Here is a 23,946-nt window from a genome sequence, read left to right on the forward strand (position 1 = left end):
CCTCTGGCCTTAACCAAATCCCAGCTCGGGGACGTTGAGCAAGTGACTCCTCCTCTCTGAGCCTTACTTCCCTCCTCAACAAGCAGAAATGTCTCCCTCCTGGGACTGGTTTAATGATCAAGTGAAAAAAGATGGTCAGTACCGCGCCCAACCAAGGCTTAGCAAACAGCAGGCTCTCTCCATCCCTGGTGGTGCCCTCTCCGTTCCAGACGCGCGGCGGCCGCCTGAGAATAGACGCTCATCTCGCCACCAGGGGGCAGTGTTATCCACTCCCAGCTCTGCGCACGGAGCGCGGGGGGCAGGGGCTAGCCGGGGATTTCTAGTGACGCCGGGAGTCCCTTGAGCCCCCATGAGGCCCCCACCCAGCAGGTCCATCAGCCCCCGCGGGCAGAAGCTCAGGGGCTGCAGGCTGTTGGGAGATGTGCCCAGGGGCTTCCCCAGATCCTGGGGAGAAGGGGTGGTGGTTAGGGGAAGCGAGGCAGTAGGGGACAGTGGTTAGAGCAGGGTTTCAGAGGCTGACAGGCCGGATGCAGAGCTGGCCCCGCGCTTCAGGTGCGCCCCCTCCCGCGGAGCCTCAATGTCCTCATCTGTAAAAATGGAGTTGATAGACCATGTTACCCACCCGAGGGAGGCGGCAGCTGGGGGTCCGAGCAGCTTGCTTGCTGCAAGGCTTAACACCCCGATGGGGGTACGTTTGTGTGTTTGCCAGAGACCATGTCCTGTCATTTTGCGCCCCCCCCAACTCCAATAAAACTGTCCAGCCAAAATGACCGACCTGGGTGGGGGAGGTGGACCCCAGGAATGGGCAGCCAAGATGTTGCAGGGTGGTGGGCCAAGCTGGACAGACACTCCATTTAATGATGAAAACCACACATATCTCAGAACAAGAGTCTAGGAGACACACACACAGACTCCCCATTGGGATGCACAGTTGTGGTTTTCAAACCTTGCAGATACTGAAGGAGCCAGAAAGTTCCTTTTAGTGGTTGGTCCTTCAAGCCCCATTGTCCTTGCTTGACAGCCTTTAGGAGAGACTAACTCCTCAGGAAGAAAAGCGAACTGTCCTGGGGGCCCCTCCTATTGGCACTTTCACTTAGAAGACAGTCCAGTAAAGGAATGAGGACTGAGCCCAGGAGTGTCGACCAGACATAAAGGAACATAATCTCACCCCAACCTCACTAAATTGCAAAATCAACCCTAACCTATCCTGGGCCCTGCTTCTAGAGGGAACTGGCAGGGATTCCCAGGCCCTGCCATCAGTGGGACACGGGGGAGCTTTTTACAAAAGCAGATGCCCAGGGCCCCCCCTCTGAACTAGCTGAACCAGACTCTCTGGGGTGGGTCTAAGAAATCTGCATTTATTATAGCCCTGGATCTGGAGCGTTGTTTAGTTTAGGAACCTGGACTGAGTCTCCTGTCACTCTTAGCGATGAAGAAGGAATGTGGTTTTTAATGCTCTGGTATTTGAGTGGAAGGATTTTCTATCAATCTTGACATTTCTACATGGTCCAATTAGCCACTTCCCCCAGAAATCCAAGGGGCACACACACACGTGTGTGTGGACACGCTTATGCAAACACACACAGGCCCACGATGCCCAGAATCCCATGTTCAGCCGGTTGCCAAGAAGCCAGGTCCCCGGGGCCTATCGCCATCTCCAAGGGACGCCCAGTCCCCCAGGTACAGTCACCGCGGCTCGTGGCCAGTGGTCTGGTGGCTGAGGATTCCGCTGCCGGTCACAGGTGGCGGGCTGCTTCCCACACGATCTGCAGGGCCATGGAGGCGCAGGGGAGCTGGGCCACGGTGTAGGCCAGGGAGCGGGTGGGCGCCCGCAGCTTGCCCAGGTAGGCCACGGTGTGCACCACGCGGCCCAGGAAGAAGACGAGGAAGTGCATCCGGGCGATGAAGGGGTCAGGCCCCAGGACGGAGTAAACGAAGCCCAGGAACAGGAAGGGGTAGATGGTCTCCATGTCGTTCCGGTGGGCTCTGGGAAGACAAGGGCGGGCGGTCAGCCGGGGGTCAGCACTGACCGTGTGGTGGAGGCTGGGGCCCCCTGCCCTGAAAGGCCCCCCACCACAGGAGGACTGTCTCAGGGTGCCAGGCTCAAGTCCATTCACGGCCAGGACAAAGAAACACCACAGAGGCAGGAGAGGCAGCAGGTCCAAGCCGGCGCCTGTCAGCAGCTGAGGAGAGGAGGCCCCACGTCGTACGGACCAACCACCACCACAGGCAGCTGGCTGGGGGGTCTTGCCAAGCCCCAGCGCTCTCCAGGACTGGGCCCCGGCCGCACGCCCCACCCTCTCCCCCTCTGGCCTTGGACACCAGGTAGGAAAAGTGGGGCTCTGAGGGGTTGAGAGCCGGGGTGAGGCCTAGGTCAGACTCGAACCTGTGCCCTTTACCACCAGGGCAGGCTTCTCTGAGGCCACCCTCCTTCTGAATGCAGGTGCTTGGGCCCTCCTGAGTAGCGTGGGCTAGAGCGTGGGCCTGAAACCCTTGCCTAACTGTCTTATTCTGCCCCTAAACCCCAGCAAACCCTCCTTCCCTTTTCAAGACCATAATAACAGAGCTACATCCGCTCACTGGAGCCGACCCATCACTGGACACCAGTGAAGCGCTTCATTTCATCCATGCTATCCTGCTTCCTTTTTGTTGTGTTTTGTTTAAAATGATCAAGTGTGTGAGTAAGTGTGGTGGTGCAGGGGGGCAGGGGGGCAGGGGGCAGGGGGGACGAGTGGAAGGGCTGTATACAACCCCCACCATAAATAAATAACCAAGAAACAAAACTCATCCACTTCCGCTAAGAGTTGGTTCACATTTTCCATGACTCCCGCTAATGGGCAGCTTCCTTGGGGAGAGGTGGGAAGGGCAAGTCCAGTAAATTAGAGACTGAGCCAGCGACTGATGGCATGTTCGAAGAATAAACAAGATCCCAGCACTGGTGCTGTGACCTCCCCCAAGGCCAAGCCACGTGTGTTGAGGCATGAGGACTTGGCTGGAACTAAAGCCCCTTCTCCAGGCCCTTCCAGCTGGAAGGCGTCTCACCAATGCTGTGCCCGGGCCCAGCAGCTCCTGTGTGCGGGGCCCCGCCACAGTCCTCCTCTTCCCTCCCACTTGCAAGGAGCCCAGGGCAAGGGCTGGCCTGGGACTTAGGGAATCAGGTGGGCTGCGCAGGGCAGGGGGGAGGCCTTCATTGGCAGCCCGGGGCCGCAGGGGTCTCTGCCTTGTGACTGGGGTGGAGACATTTGCACCAAAGTCTGAACGATAAGGGGTCATCCACAGGCCGCCCCTACAGGGGAAGAACTTTCCAGGGAGCAAGATTGGCAAGTGCAAAGGTGGGGATGAGCATAGGGTGTTCGAGGCACAGTTAAGTGACCCGTGTGTCTGGAATGTGGTGGCATGCGAGGGAGCGAGGCAGGATGGGAGCAGGAGAGGGGTCCTGTGAGGTGGGGTATGGGGCCTGGAATTCGGTCTGAGTGGATAGAAGTTTCCGCTAAGCCAGGGGGCCTGGATCTTCCTTAGGCCAAACTCAAGACACAGCAGTTGGCATCTGTCCCCACATCCTGGAGCGAACATGAGCACTCCTTTTCTCCTAAATCTCCACCATGGGAGCCTGCCTCGGGGAAAGCAAGTCTGCACAGGGCAGGTCTCACCGGGCTGGGGGGCCACTCCCGCTCCCCGATCAAGCAAGTCCCTTAGCTTACTTGTGAGGTACGAAAGAGGGAGGGGACTGCTCTACCCTATGGAAATGGGGCTTGGCATCCCAACACCCCCCCATACACTATGGGAGGGACACCCTTTGAAAACCTACTTTAAATGAAGTCCGTGTGTCCCAGAATGTGGTCTGCCTACCACAGATGACCCACCTGGATGAACATTTTCGTCACACTTTTTATCTCAAAGTTTCCAGAAAAGCCTCACTAGCAGACAAATCCCATTCACTCATTTTTCTTAAAAGGATGCATTCACTGACGAGTGAGTTAGTTTTCAGAGAGTTGTTAAGAGAGTCATCGGCCAAACCCCAAAGAGCAGATGAGGGGGAGCAGGGTGGAGGAGGGTAGGATGGGCAAGGTTGACAGCAGGTGGGGGCCCCCCCGCTCTGCACAGTCCCCCCAGAAAACCAAGCAGTGGGGCTGAGCCCGCCTCCTAGCTCCAGCCCCGGGGGGATGGGTCAGAGGGCCCCAGGGTCACCAGTGAGGGGGGAAAGGTGGCTGGGGGCTAAGAAAGCCCTGAGGCTCTGACTCTCAGTCCCTGGCACTGGCCCAGCCATCCTCCCGCCTCCCTTGGGTAGGTCTCAAACCACAGCGGGGTGCCCCCACGAAGCTGCAAGTGGTGCCAAGGGCAGGGAGCTGTGGGGAAATCAAAGGTGAGGCAAGAAAACCGCTTCCCCTCCCTCGGGCACGGATATGCACTCACAGACATGGAAGGAGTCACGTACCAGAGAGACGCTTGGGCAAAACGTGTCATTCCAATAATAACCACTTTTTCACATAGAAGTCACGCTAAGCCAATCCCTGCTGCTAGACTGGACTTGTTGGGACTTCCAGCGGCACCAGGGCGCCCCTCCCCCCTCCAGATGTTGCGCCACCGGAAGGTAGGAAGAGGGAGCCCCGGGGGTACCCCGAGGCACCTGGCAGGGACAGCTGCGGTCTGTCCTCTTCCCCGGCCCTCCCCGCCGCCCACACAGGCCGTGTCGATGAATGCAGGGCTCATGGTTGCTCAATCTCAAAGGCAGGTATAAGGTGGAGTAAAATCACATTCCTGCAGAGCCCGGGCTCAGAGGGCCTGGGCAAACCGGCTCTGCCTTCAACCTGCTGGGGAGGTTGTTGGGGGCCCGGGGAGTTGGCGTCTACAACGTGCTCGGAACACTGCTGTCCCCGAGGGCCTTCCTCGTTGCCTCGTGGTCATCACCAGCATCTCAGCCTCTCAGCTTTGCCAGCCTCCCGGCTGACACCCCCCTCAACGCCCCCCATCTCCTGTCCCCGGGCAAGAGCCTGTGGTTCTACACGCGGCTAACTCGCTCCTGGGCCTCGGGGCCCCATCCACAAAATGCAAAATGAATGCATTGGACGATGTCTAAGGGATTTCTAGGGCTGCGATTTGGGGACCAATCGCCTGACAAACTGGTTCAGTGGGATTGGGGCTGCACACTCCAAGTAGAAACATTGCCAAAGCGTAGGTCAGGTGTCTCCCTTCTTCAGGGCCACGCAGATATTTCCTCCCTGCAGTTTCGTATACAGACTCAGGATTGGGCCCAAATACACATTGCCAGGAGACTCGGATAGGTATCACTGAAGAAAGTGGCTGGGTTTCATCGTTTCCCTCGAAATCTGGTTCTTGACTTCTCCCAGGGCTGGGCTCTTGTTACAGCTCTGGTGCATTGCTAATGTGCAAGGCCGACTTCTCCTCCAAGAACCAAGACCTAAGGGCTTTCCTGTTTGTGCGGAAGGGTGACCCTAACTGCGCCATAAACTCTCGTCTAATGTTTAACTTAACTTTTGCTTCCAGGGCCTGTCCCCCTCAGGTTCCAGCCAGTTCTCCGGTAGTGGGTGACCGGCTGTGTGGTGCTCTGCCCCTTCGAGTTGCCACGATGTTACGTGAAGTCAGGAGGAGGGGGAGGGGGAGCCCCAGGAACCCCCAAGTCTGGCATGGTAAGTCCCCAGTGAATACCATTATGCAGCAGGTTCCCCCCACCAACAAACACTTGCTGAGTGGATATAAAACATTATTTGATAAGAGGTGCTCAAGAAGTGCTGAATTGAATTCCAGCCATCTGAGCATCACTGCTATAGATAGTGGGTCACTTTGATCAGAAGGAAAACTCATACTGGGTAGGTGGAAACCTCTTGGCACCACGGGTCTGTTGTCTCTCCCTGGCTTGGTTACAGCCACCGAAAAGAAACCAAGGGTTGGAAAGCTATGTAACCAATGTCACAAGTAAGCTTTGCTACATAGAACCCCGAGCGCTGTGAGAAGCTAGGCACACCCCTCAACTACTCGGGTCCTTCTCCCCTGCCCAGGAGAGTCAAGCCCACCAGGGGGAGGGCGGGATATGGGTCACCAGGATGGATTCGTGCATGGGTAAGGCTTTGGTCCACTAAGGTACAACCGGCGCTTAGCACAACGCCTTGCATACAGTAGGTGCTCATTACATGTCGGGTGGATGGATGGCTGGACCTCTTATGAAGTACTACACACTGTTGTTATATTAGAAAGGGTGGAACAGGGGCGCCTGGGTGGCTCAGTTGGCTGGACGTCTGCCTTCAGCTCAGGTCATGATCCCAGGGTCATCTGGCTCCCTGCTCAGCGGGGAGTCTGCTTCTCCCTCTCCCTCTGCCCCAGGGCCCCCTGCTTGTCTTCTGTCTCTCTCTCTCTCTAATTAAAAAAAAAGGGTGGAACAGCAAAGAATTTTACTTCCTACATTTACTTTACACATTTCTGTAATTTTTTAAAACCACAAGTATGTAATTATTTTCAATGGCCAAGACAACTAAAAGGAAAAAAAAAACCACTCTCTTTCAATAAAAAAATCTCTATTATTCATGCCACGGCATCCCACCCATCTCTGCCCGTGAGGCACGGGAATGCACTGAGAGCTATGTGAGTGTTTGTCTCTGGTCTCCCTCCTGTGCAGCTACCCATCCTCCCACTTCTCCTCCCAACTCTGCCAACGGTCCCTGTCCCCGGAAATGCTGCCTCCTCACTCTCCAGCCCGCTGGTGTGAACTAGAGCAAACTGCCAAAAATGGACCATCCAGATTGGTGATGTGAAATTAACACTGAGTCTCCAATGGGATTTTTACACACCCGTTTCTAAAGACCCATTTCTTGAGTAACATTTACTGACCTGGAAAATGCTCACCAAATAATGTTAACTGAAAAAAAAAAATCTCACAACTCCAAATTGGGTATACGACGCATACCTAATTTTATGGAAAACATTGACAAAGAGGAACTGGATGGAAACAGTGTTAGATGTCAGCTGGGATTAGAATCGGGACAGGTCTCTCTTTTCCCTCTGGGGGTTTGCAACAGGACCCAAACTGTCTGCAATGGTCAGGAGTTCTGACTTCTATAATGAGGAAAATTGTTTTTGATCGACTGGGGGATGCTAGGCGTACAAAGTGGTGTTCGACTTCACTCCGAATTAAAAAAAAAAAGAAATGCAAAGGAAAACCAAAACGTGACATAGATCTTCGCCCATTGCCTTGGCGGTGTACCCCTCCAAAGGGGAAGCTAGGAGGTGGCAGGGGCAGGCGAGACCTCTCCCACACCAGTGGTGAGAGGAGATTTGTGCACCATTCAGCAATATTCCTTACCCCGCTCAAATGCATCCTGCGGTTTTGCTCACACATACACGCGAAGGCAATGCGAGAGGTTTGGATGCGCTCTGTTCATAACTGAGAACGGCCTAAATCCTACAGCGCTGAGCCAGTGGGCGAGACCCCGCTGTGAGCTGATGGTTAGCAATCCCCGTGAATGGACCAGGGTGTGAAGGGTGACCTTTTTGGGGCAAAAAGGAAAAAGTACCCATCTGTCAGTGCAGGACGCGTCCCTGGGAAGATGGAGAGATCGGGGCGAACTCCGTCATTCGCCCCCAGATAGCGGAGCGGGGTAGGGCCTGGAGCTCAGAGGCCAGGGGTAGACGGCCTTCTCACCGAGCAGCCTTCTCCAACTCTGGAATCCTGAGTCATGGGCATGTATTGGATCAATGAGTAAATGAGAACTGTCTGAGGGGATCAGGTAGGCAGAAGACCTGGGTCCTCTGGGTGTCCCCCAGGTCCCGCTGCTCAGAGCCAGGCCTGGAGGGGGAGACCGTGGCCAGGTCGAGGCCCAGCAGTACTTGCCTGAGGCAGCGATCCACGTCCTGGTCACTCCGGCAGTACTGGAGGCCTCCGTGTCTCAGGGCGTCCTCGGGGTTGGCAAAAGCCTGGAATATATCCGCCAGGAATGACCACTGGAGCTCCTGCTGCGTGCCCAGCGCTGGCCCTCGCCACGAGCAAGCCTGCTACAGACTGAACATTTGTGTGCTCCGCAAACTCATATGTTGAAAGATGATGGCATTAGGAGGTGGGGCCTTCGGGGGTGATTAGGTCATAGGGGTGGAGCCCTTGCGAATGGGATTCATGCCCATTAAAAGAGAGCCCCCAGAAAGCTCCCTTGCCCCTTTTGCCAAGGACAGAATGAGAAGACAGCCATCTGTGAACCAGAAGCGGGCCCTCACCAGACTCCGAATTTGCAGGCACCTTGGTCGTGGGACTTCCCAGACTCCAGGACTGTGAGAAATCAATCTGTCGTTTGTAAGCCCCCCAGTCCAGGGTATGTTATAGCAGCCAGAACAGACTAAGGCAAAGGCCATCCTGCCCCCACTCTTGGGAAGTTCACAGTCTGGATTGGGGAATTGCCTATGAACCAGGGGAGACCAGGTGGTGAGGGTTAAAAAAGAGAAGAGACAAGGTTGGCCTTGAGAATGGTCATAGGAGACCTGACCAAGTCTGGGGGTCAGAGAAAGCTTCTTTGGGGCAGGGACATTAAAGCTGAGGTTTGAAGGATGCAACAGCATTAACCAGACAAAGGGAGGGTTGGAGAAATAGCATTGAAGATATACAGAACAGCACGTGCAAAGGCCCCGGGGTCAGAAGATGGGCATGTTTGAAGAACAGAAAATCAGTGTGGCTGGAATATAGAGAACAAGGGGCAGAGGCCCAAGATGAAGGGTCCTGGAGGCACTCTAAGAATTTGGACTTTGAACTAAGAGCAATGAGAGGGTCTGCTAGTCGAGGGCAGAGAATCCCAGTTCTGCACTGACTAGCTACACATTTTGTTTAAAGATTTATTTATTTGAGAGAAAGCGAAGGAGTGTGCGTGTGTGCATGGGGGTGGGGGAAGGAGCGGTGGGGGGGGGGGAGAGAGAGAGAGAGAATCCCAAGCAGACTCCCCACTGAGCATGGAGCCCAAGGTGGGGCTCGATCTCACTCTGAGATCATGACCTGAGCCAAAATCAAGAGTCAGATGCTCAAACAACTGAACCACCCAGGTGCCCCTAGCTGCATGTTTATTAACTTCCCTGAGCCTCAGCTCCCTCCTCTGTGAATTCTGGATCAAAGGGAGCTCATTTCCTATGTGAAGAGTGAAGGGGAGAACTGGAGGCCCATGCCCCGCACTCACGTGCCTCTTGCAAGCCAGCCCCACCAACCCCACCAACCCCACAGAGAACCTGGATCTCAGCAGTAGGCTTTTTAACGTGCTCATCCAACAAGGGTCTGACTCCTGAGCCCTGGTGACCTCTGCCCCCGGCCACTGCTTTGGCCTGCCTGCTGGGGCTGCCCCCGCCCCACCCCAGAAGGGAAGGCGGCCCAGGCCGGAGGCCTGCCGTGGTCAGGATCAGAGCCCCACGCCCAGGAATTCCTCTCCACGGGCCCTTCAGTCATGGAATCACCAATTCGGATGGCTCGGCACAGGGTCCAGGGACCCTTTGAAGGGAGTCCTAGCATCTTGTGGGGAGCTGTTCTTGGAGTTCGGGGTCCATGGGGTTGCTCACTCCTAAAGACAGAATTAGAGCCAGCTGCCATGCAGGCACAGAAGGACGAGCCCCTGGGTCGGAAGCGGGAGTGCTACCTCCATCTGGGACAGGGGGCAGGCCCCTGGATGCTCTCCCACGAATGAGTGTGGTTTCTGCCCTCAACTGTTAGTAAGTTAACGAGAACTAACATTGGTGAAACGTTCGTCCTGCGCCCGGTACTGCATTCTCCTGGCACTACCCTATCCCCCGTTTACAGATGAGGAAACTGAGCTCCCGGACTTGCCCGATGTCCAAAGCTGGTGGGTGGAGGAGCCAGAGGCCCACATCCATCCCCTTCCCAAGGTGTGGCTCCTGGGCTTTTTTCCTGGTCGACAGAATACCAAAGCAGAAACCGGAGGGAAGCTCCCAGATGTAGTAAGGAGCCTCTGGGGACAGCCCGAGGGAGGCTTGCTTTCTCGAGGGAGGCTTGCTTTCTCGGCTCCTCCCCACTGACCAGGGAGAAGGGCACTCTCGGGTTTATCTCTTTCTATCCCTGAAGTCACATTAAAAGGGATGCTCTGGAAGCCTCCACCCCGCTGTTGAGAACTCTGTCCCCCCAGGGCAGGTTGTGGAGCCAGACACCATCCCCCACCCCTGGTTCAACCCCTCCATGTGGCCTTCACAGGTAATGAATGTCTCCTCACCTGGAAAACAAGGAGTTCCCACCTCCTCCCCCAGAGTCATTTGGGGATTAAATGCTCAGCTCCACGGAGGGACTCCATGGGTGCATGCAGCGGTCCCCGCTGGGCGCCTGTATCCCCATCCAGGTTGGACTAAGAGGGGGACGGCAGGGACCGTCCGGGTGCTCGTGCCTCTGGAGCTGCTCTGCTTTCAACCCGGCGTGCACCTGCGCCCGGGGCTGAGTCTGACTCCCCAGCAAGATCCCGGAGCCCCGGTGTCCACCTCCCCACCCCGCGATGCCAGAGCTAGCCTTGCCTTGCTTTTGAACTGGACAAAGGGGGACAAAGGGGCACAGTTTCTGGAAATGGTTCCTCTACTGAGTAACAGGACAGCCGGGCAGCTTGGCCCGAGAATGCGAAGCTGTTCTGAATGGGTCGTCCCGCCCACCGGCTCACCCGAGCTCACATCTCAGCCTCTGTATTGTTGTTTTGGCTCTGGGACTTGGATTAGTGGGGGAAATTCCTCCTTGAAAATTCCAATGGAGGGGCGCCTGGGTGGCTTAGTTGGTTGAGCAGCTGACTTTGGCTCGGGTTGTGATCTCGGGGTCCTGGGATGGAGCCCTCGGCTGGCTCTCTGCTCGGCAGGGAGTCTGCTTCTCCCACTCCCTCTGCCCCTCCCCACCGCTCATTCTCTCTCTCTCTTTCTCCCCCTCTCTCTCAGATAAAGAGATAAAACCTTTAAAACGGAAAGAAAATTCCAATGAAGCCCGGCCGAGACCTGGCCCCCTTGAGGCTGCAGCGGCTTTGTAAGCGCCCTTGCCAGTGAGTTGGGAATTTCCACTTAAGGGTTTCTCGGACTCCTGTGTCGCTAGTTCTCACTCCACCCAAATACCCAAATATCAGATCTCCTGTGCTGGAGGGCGCCAGGTCCAGTGGAGGCTTTATGCTGTCTCGCTCCACCCTCTGCGACCTGCTTCTCTGAGACACCAGCGGACACAGTAGCACTCACAGCCAGAACCCCACCTGGTGGCCCAGAAAGTGAGCAAATGCTCTTAAAACAGAGGACAAGAAGGTGCAGGCCCTGCCCTCCCGAAGGACTGGGAGAGGCCCCCAGGTCCCCGGGTGCCTCACACTCTGGCCCTGAAAACACCTTGGCCAAGTTTCCCAGCCCCACACCTTCCCAGCAGGGCAGCGAGAGAGAGCGCAGGTGGGGATGCGGGGGTCACGCGGGGATGTGGGGAGCGGGGGTCCTGGGCAGCATACCTTCTTCCGAAGTCTCACTTGGCCCGTGATGACAGCCACCACGTACATCTTGATGACCAGCAGTGTGCCACAGAGCAGGAAAGCTGGGAGCGCCTGGCCACTCACCAACGCCAGGGCAGGGGGAGGCATCTCGGTGGGCGGCGGGAGCTCCGGGGAAGACGGGCAGAGCCGGTGTGTGGCTGTGTCTCCGGGCGGGAGCTGGAGGAGGCGGGGAGAGCCGGCAGGAGGCCTGTCTGCACTCAGCACCCGCCCACTCCCAGCTGCAGAGGCAGCTTCTGCCCCCAGATGCTGGGAGAAGCAGAGGGCTGAGAGGTGTCCCCGGCCCAGCCTCCGGCCCCAGACGCTCCTCCCCGGCAAATCCTTAAACATGTTCTAATCTGTTTCCTCATCTGTAAAATGGGGGTGTATGGCAATGTCTGCCTTCTGGGGGGGGGGGTGACAAAGCTGGGCGCCTGGCAGGACCTCCACAGGTGGCAGACACTGCTGATTTATGCCCATTTCCCAGAGGGTCAGGGCAGGTGGTGGGCATGAGAACTGAGCCATCTGCCCCCACTCTCAGCCTGGACCTTTGAACCACAGCCATACCTCCATTGACTTTGCTTTTTTGTAGTAGGTTGAATACTGGCCCCCCAAAGATGTCCACTCCCCAATCCCCAGGACCTGGGATTATGTTACCACACCTGACAAAAGGGACTTTGCAGATGGGATTAAGTTAGGATCTTGAGAGATCCTAGGAGAGATCATCCTAGATTATCTGGGTGAATCCAATTCAGTCACAAGGGTCCTCCTAAGACAGAGGCAGTAGGGAGAAAAGATGGAAAGACAGGAACAGAGGTCAGAGAGGAGAGGAGAGGAGAAGCTATATTGCTGGCTTCGAAGATGAAGGGGAGGAGGGCCATGACCCAAAGGATGCAGGTGACCTCTAGAAGCTGGAAAGGACCGGGAAACAAATTCTCCCCTAAAGCTTCCAGAAGAAACCAGCCTTGGCATACCTTGACTTTTTGCCCACTGACATTGGTTTTGGACTGCTGGCCTCCAGAACTCTAAGATAATAAATTGGTGTTGTTTTAAGCCATGAAATGTGGGGTGATTGGTTACAGCCAGCACACCAAACTAGAGAACACCCTTCCATTTTGTTCTGTAGCATCTCTGGGCAGGCACACCTTGGAGATATTGCAGGTCCGGTTCCCAACCACTGCAATAAAGCGAGTTTCGCAATAAAGCGACTCATATGAATTTTTTTCATTTCCCGGTGCACATCAAAGTTATGCTTACACTATACTGTAGTCTAGTAAGTGTGCAAGATCTTTATGTCTAAAAAGGAGGGTACGTACCTTAATTAAAAAAGACTTTATTGCTACAAAGTGTGAACCATCATCCTAGCTTTCACTGAGTCAACCTCACTGATCACAGAGCAGCATAACAAATACAATAATGAAAAGGTTTGAAATATCATGAGAATTACCAAAATGTGACACAGACCCAAAGTGAGCAAACGCTGTTGGAAAAGTGGGGCCGACAGACTTGCTCAACAAAGGGTTGCCACAAACCTTCAATTTGTTAAAAAAAAAAACAACCAAAAAACCCACAGTATCTGCAAAGTGCAAAAGCAAAGCGCAACGAAATGAAGAATGCCTGTACTTTTCTGGGAGACTCCCAGGCAAATGGTTTTATTATTTACAAGAACTTCCCAAAAGATCCATTGGCTCTTCAACAAAAAACATCAACAGTTTGTGCCCTCAGATTCTTTGAATCTCTTGCTTCAAGATCCTCACCTTGCTGTGCCCGCTGCCCCCCCCCCCCCAACCCTCTTTCCCAAGTTTGGGGCAGGATCTCCACAAAGGCATGAAATCTTGTCCCTTTTGTTTCGCCAGCACTGCTTGCTTTGCTGGGAGGTGCCTCGGGGCGGAGGCAGGAGGGAAAAATCAGTCTTCCGTGTCTTCTGCACCCTCGGGCATGTCCGGAGGGACAGCACTATCAGTCTGGGCCAGTCCCAAAGCAGCAGCGACCAAGGGAAGGACCGGCCAGGGGGCAGAGACCCTGGCCACGTGCTCTGGAGCCAGACTCAGCTGATGTTGAATCCCAGAGCCAGCCCTTGGCGACGGCAGCTGCGTGGCCTTGGGCAAGCAGGTTCCTTCTCTGAACACTTTTCTTCAGCTGTAACATACAGCTGATAGTCACTCACACAGCAGTTGAGAGAACTGAGGGAAGTCTTGTCTAATTATTAAGCACCAGGTGCATAGTAAGCCCTCATCTGTATGAGCCTTTGAGCCTCAGTTTCCTCCTCCTCAAAATGGGGATAATGTTTGGGTTGCCAAGAGGTAGGCTCTTGGAAACCCCTGTCCTTGCTGCTGGGGTGGTGGGTTGGGGGTGGGGAGTGGGGTCGGGGAGGATTTCTTGTCCATTTGCTATGAGCCAAGCCTTCCATTATCTGGGCAAAACATGTGCTTGTAAACCTACGCCCATGTTTCTGGAACATGGGGCCACCAGCCCCACAAGATAAAAGATAGGTCATGATCAGGGACAGGACATAGAAAGTATGGGATGTCCTGAATTATGTTTTATCTCTGCCCGTATGTTTGAAGGAATCGTGCAAACTTGCTCCTTGCTGACGTTTCTGAGAACAGAGGACGCCTGTCTGTCTTGCCCTTGGGTTGGGGAAACCCTGCCAAAAAGTTCAGTTGTGGGGGTTGGGGTCTGGTGGCTGCACCACCCCCAGATTTGTGGACCAGACGCAGCCCAAGAAGGGGCCCTGGGCGTCCACCCTTCCTTGGACTAGGCAGTGTGCTCTGCCCTGCTTGGTCTTCTGAAACACGATGGAAACCTCACCGGCAAAGGCCAGGAAAACCAGTGTGGGCAAAGAGTGGATTATTATCCACCCTTACCTGGAGCCAAAAATAAGAGGGACTTTGTGGGGAAGCCCTTCGGAGTGACGTGCATGACTTCATTGTAGAAATCTTTTCCTCATCGTCTGCTGAAATGAACCAGCTAAGCCAGGACCTGGCAGGGAGGACAAGCCCTTCTCTGATCTCTGGCCAAGAATTTCCCTAAAGCCTCCTGCAGCCAGTGGAAGCTGCCGCCGCTGTCTTCGCTGCTGCTGCTGGTGGTGATACTTCTCTCTGAGCTCCGGTGACGTTCTTTGCCTGTAAGAGAAGTGCCCCTGCCTTGCAGGGGGTGGGCCGACTGGAGACGGTGTGTGCAAAGCACCGGGTGGGGATGGGGGTGCTCGCCTGGGCCTGGCCCCAAGGCTCACGGGAAATGCAGCAGTGAAGGGGAGAGAAGCCCTGGGGCCTCCCAGGAGGAGGCCTCCCGGGTGTCAGAAATGTTTCTGTCAGGGCGCCTGGGGGGCTCAGTCGTTAAGCGTCTGCCTTCGGCTCAGGTCGTGACCCCAGGGTCCTGGGATGGAGCCCTGCATCGGGCTCCCTGCTCCTCGGGAAGCCTGCTTCTCCCTCTCCCACTCCCCCTGCTTGTGTTCCCTCTCTCACTGTCTCTCTCCGTCAAATAAATAAATAAAATCTTAAAAAAAAAAAAAAAATGTTTCTATCACCCCTGGGTGGTGGTCATGCAGGTGAACATAGACGTACAAATTCGCTGTGATGTTCTCTGGTGACAGTGTACAACTCCCAGCCGCTCTGTGTGAGCTGCCAAGTGGCTTCTTCCAGCTCACCCTCCTCGGCATTTCCTGAGGATCAGAGACCCAGCTCTGGGGGCTGTTTAATTGTCTGTGACTTCAGAGGCGCTTACGAGAGAGGAGGAAGCGGCCCCACCTCGGCCCCTGGTTCCTGTCCTCAGGCAGTGTTGCTGGGGCTTTCTCCAGCCGGGGATGGGGCAATGCAGTGATAAAAGAACGTTTCTGTGGCTCAAGTGACCTCTGAAGTCAGAGCCGTATTGCAGTCATCAGAGCGGCACGGGCCACTTCTCCCCCCGACCAGCGGTGTTTGTGAAAGGCCATCTGCTGTCCGCGGAAGGGGTGCGGTGCGAACGCAGATCAGCGCGCTGCGGGGGGCTCCGCGGCCACTCCTGGGGCACACGCCCCCCCCCCCCCCCCCGGCCGGACCCCCTGAAGCGTCCAGGATGAGCAACTCAACGGAAGGGCTGTTTCGTCGGCCAGCTCACCTCTCCCTCCTACCTTCTTCTGGGAAACGGCAACTTTCCTTTCAGGAACTGGACCCCGACTGCCCGTCATGGAGGCGGCCCGGCCAATCCGAGAACTCCTCTTCTTGGGGGAGGGGTGGCCACGTGATCCAGGGAAGCCAATCACAATGTCCCTGGCATTGGGCCACTGTGATTGGTCCAAGCAGAGCCAATCAGAGACCTTCCCCGGTAGTTTATATTGCGACCCCACTCGAAAGACCCCTGTCGGCTGTAAGACTGAGCCCCGGGACTGTAGTGGCCTGAAGCTGCGCACAACTCTCCCCATTCCCTGCGCGGGAGGCGGGGGGAGCCTGTGTTCTGGGGGCAGCAAGGTCCCAACTTCTGACTCACCCGGGGCCTGGGAGTTTAGGAGTTTCCTTCATTGCTTAAACAAAACATCGGTCAAATCATGCTTGTCCTTGGCTCCAAACTGCAGTGGCTCCCATCTCGCTCAGAGTAAAAGCCAAAGTTTGGACAATGGCCTGTGGCCCCATCCCATCTGGTCTCCATCTGGTTCTCTGGATTCCTTCTCCACTCACTCAGTCAGCCTAGCCACACTGTCCTTTCTCTGGGCCTTCACTCTGGCTGGTGCCTCTGCCTGGAATTCCCTTCCCCCCAGGCATTTGCTGCGCTAACACTCACCTTCAAGTCTTTGCTCAGATGTCGGCCCCTCCAGCCCCCTCGACCACCTTCATCCGTTCCACAGCCTGTCCCCACCCGCGGCCCTTCTGATACCACTTCCCTGCCTCTGCTTTCTCTTTTCCTTCCATAGCTCATTTCACTCAATGACACACCATATAATTTATTTATTATCCCATAGCTCATTTCACTCAATGACACACCATATAATTTATTTATTATCTTTACTGTCTAACACCTGGCTTCCTGGGGCAGAGGTCTCGGTTTTGTTTGCCGATAAGGCACACGCATTGGTCCCATGCCTGACATATAGACCCAACTGTAATTTATTGAATTGAATTAAGCTCCTTTGGTTAGGATTCCTTTCTTTATAACCAAAAGAATCTAGACCAAAATAAGTAAAAAGCTCCCGAGTGTGGTTCTGGGTCCTGACTCCTGCCCACCTACCTCCTGGAATGTGTGGGGGGAGCCTGGCTGCCTCCCCCATCAGGCTCCAGAGCCAGGGAAGAGGCCTATGTGTCTCTGAGTGGGACTGGCTGCCGGGCAGGCTGGGACCAGAACAACTTAACCCGCTTCTGGTGCCCAGTCAGTTAGGACTGGAAAGACGATGCGATTTTAAATTTAGTTAGGTTACACATTGGCAGCGCAAAAACACTCATCCGAGAGTGCAGAAACACAGCCACTGATGCTTATTGACAAGGATAAATGGTGAACACTAGAAGCTGCCCATCGGTGAATCGGGCTGATTTGGGGCTACGTGCCAGGCTGCTTCCTGGGGCTCTCAAGCCCAGCCTGGCCCCTAAGCCCATTCCTGTGATGGCCAAGATGGCCTTCAGGGCTGGTGTCATCCCGCCTAAGGACAACAGTCGGACGGGATGATTTGGCCCCAGGATCGTTGGGCAATGTTCTCATACCCAAGCTGGCCTAATCACAGATGCCAGCGTGTTTAATCCTCCTGAAGGAGACAAGACTCTTAGACCCATTGTAAAGATATGAGGCCTGAGGCCCAGGTGGGTGGATGTACTTGCCCCGGGTCCCAGAGGCAGTGCTTTGATCCAGAGGCAGTGCTGTTCTAGCTGCAGGGCTGTATGTTGTAAGCACTCAAGAAGCCGCAATCTTTAATGGGTAACATAAGGTTCTTCTGCTCTCAGTATGCCTCCCCGAGGCAAGGAACTCCCAGGGAGCTCTTCCCTCTCGGGAGTGAGGACTAGCAAGCTTGCTCAGCTGTAGAGCCCAGTGGTGAGGAAAGACTGGGAGCCACCCAGGAGAACATTGTTCGGCCTTCAGAAAGACCGATGTACTAACACACGCTACAACATGGATGAACCCAGGAGACATCATGCTAAGAAGCCAGACACAGAAGGCCGCATATCATATGATTCTATTTATAAGAAATGTCTGGAACGGGCAAATCCATAGAGGCAGGAAGCAGATCAGTGGTTGCCAGGTTGTAGGCCGAGGGGGAAGGCGAGTGACGATTTAAGGCACATGGGGCTGGGGCTTTCTTTCGGGAAGATGACAAAGTTCTAGAGATGATGCTGATGGTTGCGCAACGATGTAAATGGACATAGTGCCACTGAACTCAGACACTTTAAACTGCTTACTTTTACGTGGAAAAGAAAAAGAGAAAAGCAAAGCTGGGCTGCTGGTTTCCTCATGGCTCTGTGTACAGTGAGCGCCCGGTGGGGTGTCTGCACAGAGTCACGCTTACTAAATATTTGTTGAAAGATGGGCCACCTGAATGTGTGCCTGAAATGCTGTGAATTCCTGGGCCATCCCCTTGTCCTGTCTCAGCAGAGAGAAACACCCTTGCGGCCCTTCCATGCGCTGGTCCAGTGCAGCCCCTGATGGAGCCCAGCTGCTGCTGCCGGACCCGGGGCCTCAGATCCCATTCCTGATGCGCAGAGCTGTGGTCAGGCAGGAGCATTTCCTGGATGCTATTTGGGGACAGCATGCAGCTGACAGGAGAGGCGCATGGGGGACGAGGGAGAGGAGAAATGTTTGTCTCAGCACAAATCCCTGCCAAGACATTTCCAGAGAAGCTGCAGTCCTCCCAGGGTGGCTCTAGGCAGAGGCTCGGGGTCAGGGAGAGCCAAGAGCCGCCCAGGCCCAGGCTGCCAGTGCAGCCAGCCCCCCCCCCCCCCCCCATGCACGCCGCCCCCGGATGCTGCTTTCCCATGGGCATTTCCGGCGTCCGGCTCTCAGACACATCAGGAACCCATTTCCTGGGAGGCCCTGGAGGGGAGCTTTGCATTCCTAGGATCACGGTTCAGCCAGCAAGGATGGCTCAGGGGACAGCTGGTTGGGGCTTTCCCATGCAGGAAGGATGGGAACCGTCCCCGCTCTTGAGCAGCCTCCCGGACCCCCAAAGTTCCTCAGTTTCACAAGAAGCGCCACTCTCTTTCCATCGGGCCTTTGTCACAAAGACAGTATTTTTTTTTAAGATTTTATTTATTTATTTGACAGAGAGAGACACAGCGAGAGAGGGAACACGAGCAGGGGGAGTGGGAGAGGGAGAAGCAGGCCTCCTGCCGAGCAGGGAGCCTGATGCGGGGCTCGATCCCAGGACCCCGGGATCATGACCTGAGCCGAAGGCAGACTCCCAACGGCTGAGCCACCCAGGTGCCTCACAGAGACAGTATTTTAGGACTGCAGGTTTTTCAACGAATCATCCAAATGTGCCAGATGCCGAAGGGGTTAAGGGGGCAAAGTGTGTGCTTCCTTCATTAGCTCTGATGCCCAGGTCATCTCTGTAATTCCATGGTGGCCCGTCTCAACTTGAACCCTGCCCATCTGGGGGACTCACTACTTTCCAATACTACTACTAATAATAATAAACAACAAAAACAACAAGGACACAGCAGGCAGCTATCACGGAGGTAGGCACAGTTAGGTGCTTCATGTATTCACCTGCCTTGTTTTATCCTTAGTGTGGTCACCTGTAATGGATAAATGGGCTCGGGGCTATGAATGACTGCACCTAAGGCCACAGATCTGGGCAGAGGTAAAGCTGTCTGCAGCCAGAGCCTGGGCTCTTCACCCCCAGGCAGAGCTACGGTTTGAAGTCAAGCCAGTGTTTCCTTCTTGCACAACTCTTGTGCAGAACTCCTTCCTTGTGCGGAGCCGGATCTGTCTTTTGGGGCCACAGGGGACACGTGTGCTCCCTTCCCCTCCCCACAGCCCTTAAAATTGGAAGACATCACCAGGTAGACCCTAAATCTCCTCTTCTAGGCAAAACAAACGCCACCCCAATCGGCTCGTCCTCAGATCCCATGTTTTCCCAGCCCCCATGACCGAGTTTGTAAAGGTCCCTCTAGAAGGGGCCATAACCCCATGTGCCATGGACCAAGTGCAGATCGGAGGGGGAACACCACCCCTTGCTGGAGACCCCTCATTGCCATAAGCACAGGACGGGCTGTAATGCCAAGCAGGTCTGGCTACATCATTTGTGGGGCCCCGCGCAAAATGAAAATGCAAAGCCCCTTGTTCAAAAGTTATCGAGAGTTTCAAGCTGCTGACGGTGGAGCCTTAAATGGAGCACATGGGACCCTGTGTGACTCCGCGAGCTGGCCCTGAGTCTGAGCTCAGGGTCACTCAACATGAGCTGAGTGAGGGAGGCATGTCTGATTCAAAGCCAGAGTAAGGATAACATCAGAGCTTGATAGAACTTTTCATCACCTCTCTCTAATATAATAGATGACAACATTTCCTCATAAATAACAACGTGAACACAACAGCAGCTTCCCCTGAGCCAGGCGTCATGCAGTACTATTTTTTTTTTTTAAGATTTTATTTATTTGACACAGAGAGAGAGAGAGAGAGAGTGAGAGAGAGAGCACAAGCAGGGGGAGCAGCAGGCAGAGGGAGAGGGAGAAGCAGGCTTCCCGCCAAGCTGGGAGCCCGATGCGGGGCTTGATCCCAGGACCCTGGGATCATGACCTGAGCCGAAGGCAGACACTTAACGACTGAGCCACCCAGGCGCCCCCCCCCCCTTTTTTTTTTTTATTGTAAGGGGGCGCCTGGCTGGCTCAGTTGGTGGAGCATGTGACTCTTGATCTCGGGATCTTGAGTTCGAGCCCCACGCTGTGGGTTGAGATGACTTAAAAAAGAAAGAAAGAGGGGCTCCTGGGTGGCTCACTCAGCTAAGCATCTGCCTTCGGCTCAGGTCATGATCCCAGGGTCCTGGGCTTCTCCCTTTGCCTCTGCCCCTACCCCCTCTTGTGCTCTTTCTGTCTCTCTCAAATAATTAAATAAAATCTTAAAAAAAAATAGAAAGAAAGGAAGGAAGGAAGGAAGGAAGAACGAACGAAAGAAAGAAAGAAAGAAAGAAAGAAAGAAAGAAAGAAAGAAAGAAAGAAAGGAAGAAAACAACACTTGTATAATGTTCACCATGTCCCTGGGAAATGATAACAATCTTAACATCCGGTTGAGATAGGTACTATGATTCTTCCCACCTCACAGATGAGAAAACTGAGATAAGGAGTAGTTGAGTAACTCACCCAGTCACATTGCTAGTAAGTGGTCTCATGCCAACATTGCAGGGTAAGTCCCTTACCTCCAGTTGTCAGAGCGGATTCCTGAGGCTTGTGGGAGAGAAGCAACCATAGTAAAGAGGTCACGAGTGGAGGGATCGAACCCATGACAACACAGTTGTGAGGCCCACACCCTCTGCAGTCCGGCCTCTACCACAGACCCAGGTAACAGGCTTATAGTGTACTGAACAGTGTCCCCCAAAAAGATATGTCCAAGTCCTAACCCATGGGTATCTGTGAATGTGGCCTCACTTGGAAATAGGGTCTGAACTAGTCAGGGTTCTCCAGAAAAACAAAACATATATCATCACTTATGCAATTATAGAGGATGAGAAGTCCCACACACGCTCTCCCATCTGCAAACTGGAGATGTAGGAAGGCCAGTGATGTAATTTAGTCTGAGTCCAAAGTCCTGAGAACCAGGGGAGTTGATGGTGTGAATCCCAGTCCAAGGGCGGGAGAAAATGGGAAGAGATGTCCCAGCTCCGCAGTGAGGCAGTCTGCTCTTCGTTCCATTCACTCTGGGCAGATCGGCTCATGCCCATCCACCCTGGGGAAGGCAATCTTCTTGGTCTTCAGGTCTGCTGATTCAAATGCTATCTCATCTGGACACACCCAGAAATAATGTTTCATCGGGGTGCCCCATGGCCTGTCAGGTTGACACATGAAATTAAGCATCACAGGACAGGGTCTTTGCAGAGATACTTAAGTTGAGGACTTTGAGATGAGACCATCGCTGAAAGTGGACTCTGAATGCAATGACCCGTGTCTCTGAAAGGAAGGGGAGGGAGACTCAGACATACAGAGGAAAAGGCCATGTGACGAGGAAGGCAGAGATCGGGGCAATGTGGCCACACGCTGGGGAATGCCAAGGCTTCCCGGCAGCCGCCAGAAGAGAGCCACTTGGATCTTCCTTGGAGCCCCCAGAAGGAACCAACCCAGCCAGCACCTTGATTGTAGACTTCTGGCCTCCAGGACCATGAGGCGATGCCGTTCTGTTGTTTTAAGTTACCCAGTCTGTGGTCATTTGTGATAGCAGCCCGAGGACACTCACACATGCCTTCTCGTGTTTTGAGAGGTGTTTTTCTGTGTCCACAGAACATGTGTAGCTCCTGGTTGGATCTCCAGAGAGTGCTTACTTCATACCATCCAGCTGAAGACTGAAGATTTATTAAGCTGATACTGCCGATTTGGAAATAAATCTACGGGGGCGCCTGGGTGGCTCAGTCGGTTAAGTGTTTGCCTTTGGCTCAGGTCATGATCTCAGGGTCCTGGGATCGAGTCCCACATCGGGCTCCCTGCTCATCGGGTAGTCTGCTTCTCCCTCTGACCCTCCTCCCCACATGTGCTCTCTCTCTCAAATAAATAAAAAAATAAAATCTTTTGGGACGCCTGGGTGGCTCAGTCGGTTAAGCATCTGCCTTCTGCTCAGGTCATGATCCCAAGGTCCTGGGATTGAGTCCCACATCGGGCTCCTTGCTCAGCGGGGAATCTGCTTCTCCCTCTGCCTGCCGCTCCCCCTGCTTGTGCTCTTCTCTCTCTCTCTGACGAATAAATAAATATAATCTTTAAAAAGAAAAAAAAAACTTAAAAAAAAAATAAAATCTTTAAAAAAAAGATCGTCAAGTTACCAGAAACTCAGTGACTTAAAAGAACAGAAATGCAGTCTTTCACAATTCTGGAGGCCACAAGTCCAAAACCAAGGTGCTGGCAGAGTTGCACTCCCCGCCACAGCGTCAAGGGGAGACTCTGTTCCTTGCCCCCTCCAGCTCTTGGTGATGCCAGCATTCTTTGGCTTGTGGCCACATTGCTCCAGTCTCTACCTCCACCCTGCTTCCTCTTCTTCTCCAGGTGTCTGTGTAAATCTCCCTTGGCCTCTCACTTATAAAGATACGTGTGATCGCATTTAGGGTTTACCTGGATAATCCAGGATAATCTCTCCATCTCAAGAGCTGTAACTGCATCACGCTGGCAAAGAAAGTTTTGTTTTCCCTATAAGGTTAAGACGTAGAGCTTCCAGGAATTAGGAACTGGTATCTTTGGGATATTATCCAGCCTACTCTAATAATCTATTTTTTTAACCCAATATATCAAAAGTATTATTTTAACATGTAGTTAATATTTTTAAATTATGAATGAGAGATTTTACTTTTTTTTTTTTTCATATTAAGTCTTTAAAAATCAGTGTGAATTTTGCAGGCCTGGAGCATCTCAGTTTGGAGGCAGCCCGTTGGGGGAGCTCAAGGCCCACATCTGGTGGTGGCTGCCATGGTGGACGGTGCCACTCTCCATAAAGAGTTGGGCTAATGTCATTTACCTCTTGCTGTGCAATAAAGTCTTCTAGAACCTTCTGGTTTTTTATTTCTTTAAGACACATGGCGCAAAGGTCACAGATGTGATTAGAACCTCAGATGAAACGCGTATGCCTTTTAGTTCCGATCCCACGACCTGTAAATCAAGATGTCAGAGCTGTCCTTGAAGTATGTGCCCAACTCGTGGGGTGATTCCGAGCAAGCTGGACTTAAAGGTCAAGTCTGCAAAGCCCAATTTATTGCTGAAAGAACAGCAGAACTCCTCTTCCCATCTGTGATAATAATGACGACCCGGGGTTGAGTTTTACAGTTTGAAAAGCGCCGATTTTTTTCTGTGACCGACTCATATGATGAATCTTCTTATCCTACTTTTTTTTTTTTTTTTAAAGATTTCATTCATTTATTTGACAGCGAGAGACACAGCGAGAGAGGGAACACAAGCAGGGGGAGTGGGAGAGGGAGAAGCAGGCTTCCCGCGGAGCAGGGAGCCCGATGCGGGGCTCGATCCCAGGACCCTGGGATCATGACCTGAGCCGAAGGCAGATGCCCAACGACTGAGCCGCCCAGGCGCCCCTTCTTACCCCATTTTTGGAGAAGGGGAAACTGAGGCCTGGAGAGACCAAGTAACCTGCCCCCCCAACCCCCCCCCCCATGGCTGGCAGCTGAGGAGTGGGAGGAGCCCAAGGCCCGAACCAGGGCCTGGTTACTGTGGGCTACTGCTGCCTCCTAACTGAGCACCATACTTGGCCTCTCTGAGCCTCGCTTTCTCCATCTCTGAAATGGGCGTGATGATAGACCTTCCTTCAAGGATTCCTGAGATAAGGCAGGTGACACATGGAATTGGGCCTGGCATTAAATGTAAACTATCACTGCCGCTGTTGTTTTAAC

The 23,946-nt window shown here is 53.9% G+C and overlaps 1 protein-coding gene across 1 annotated transcript; it reads right to left on the bottom strand.

Annotated features, from left to right (window-relative positions):
* Nucleotides 1-1,432: 1,432 nt before the first annotated feature.
* PTGES (prostaglandin E synthase) lies at nucleotides 1,433-11,643 on the bottom strand. The gene is made up of 3 exons (XM_032418722.1): nucleotides 11,442-11,643; nucleotides 7,844-7,926; nucleotides 1,433-1,986 (listed from the first exon to the last, which is right to left on the bottom strand). The coding sequence occupies exons 1-3, from the start codon at nucleotides 11,568-11,570 to the stop codon at nucleotides 1,737-1,739; spliced, it is 462 nt and encodes a 153-aa protein (XP_032274613.1). The 5' UTR covers nucleotides 11,571-11,643; the 3' UTR covers nucleotides 1,433-1,736.
* Between the last annotated feature and the right edge of the window lie 12,303 nt (nucleotides 11,644-23,946).

The sequence above is a fragment of the Phoca vitulina genome, unplaced genomic scaffold (assembly GCF_004348235.1).
Source record: "Phoca vitulina isolate PV1807 unplaced genomic scaffold, GSC_HSeal_1.0 scaffold21, whole genome shotgun sequence".
Lineage (NCBI taxonomy): Eukaryota > Metazoa > Chordata > Mammalia > Carnivora > Phocidae > Phoca > Phoca vitulina.

Excerpts from the sequence above, each read along its gene's own strand:
- PTGES (XM_032418722.1), bottom strand. The coding sequence starts at position 11,570 with ATGCCTCCCCCTGCCCTGGCGTTGGTGAGTGGCCAGGCGCTCCCAGCT. Across the intron at positions 7,927-11,441 it reads AAGTGAGACTTCGGAAGAAG|GCTTTTGCCAACCCCGAGGA; the intron begins GTATGCTGCCCA and ends GATATATTCCAG. Across the intron at positions 1,987-7,843 it reads GACGTGGATCGCTGCCTCAG|AGCCCACCGGAACGACATGG; the intron begins GCAAGTACTGCT and ends TTGTCTTCCCAG.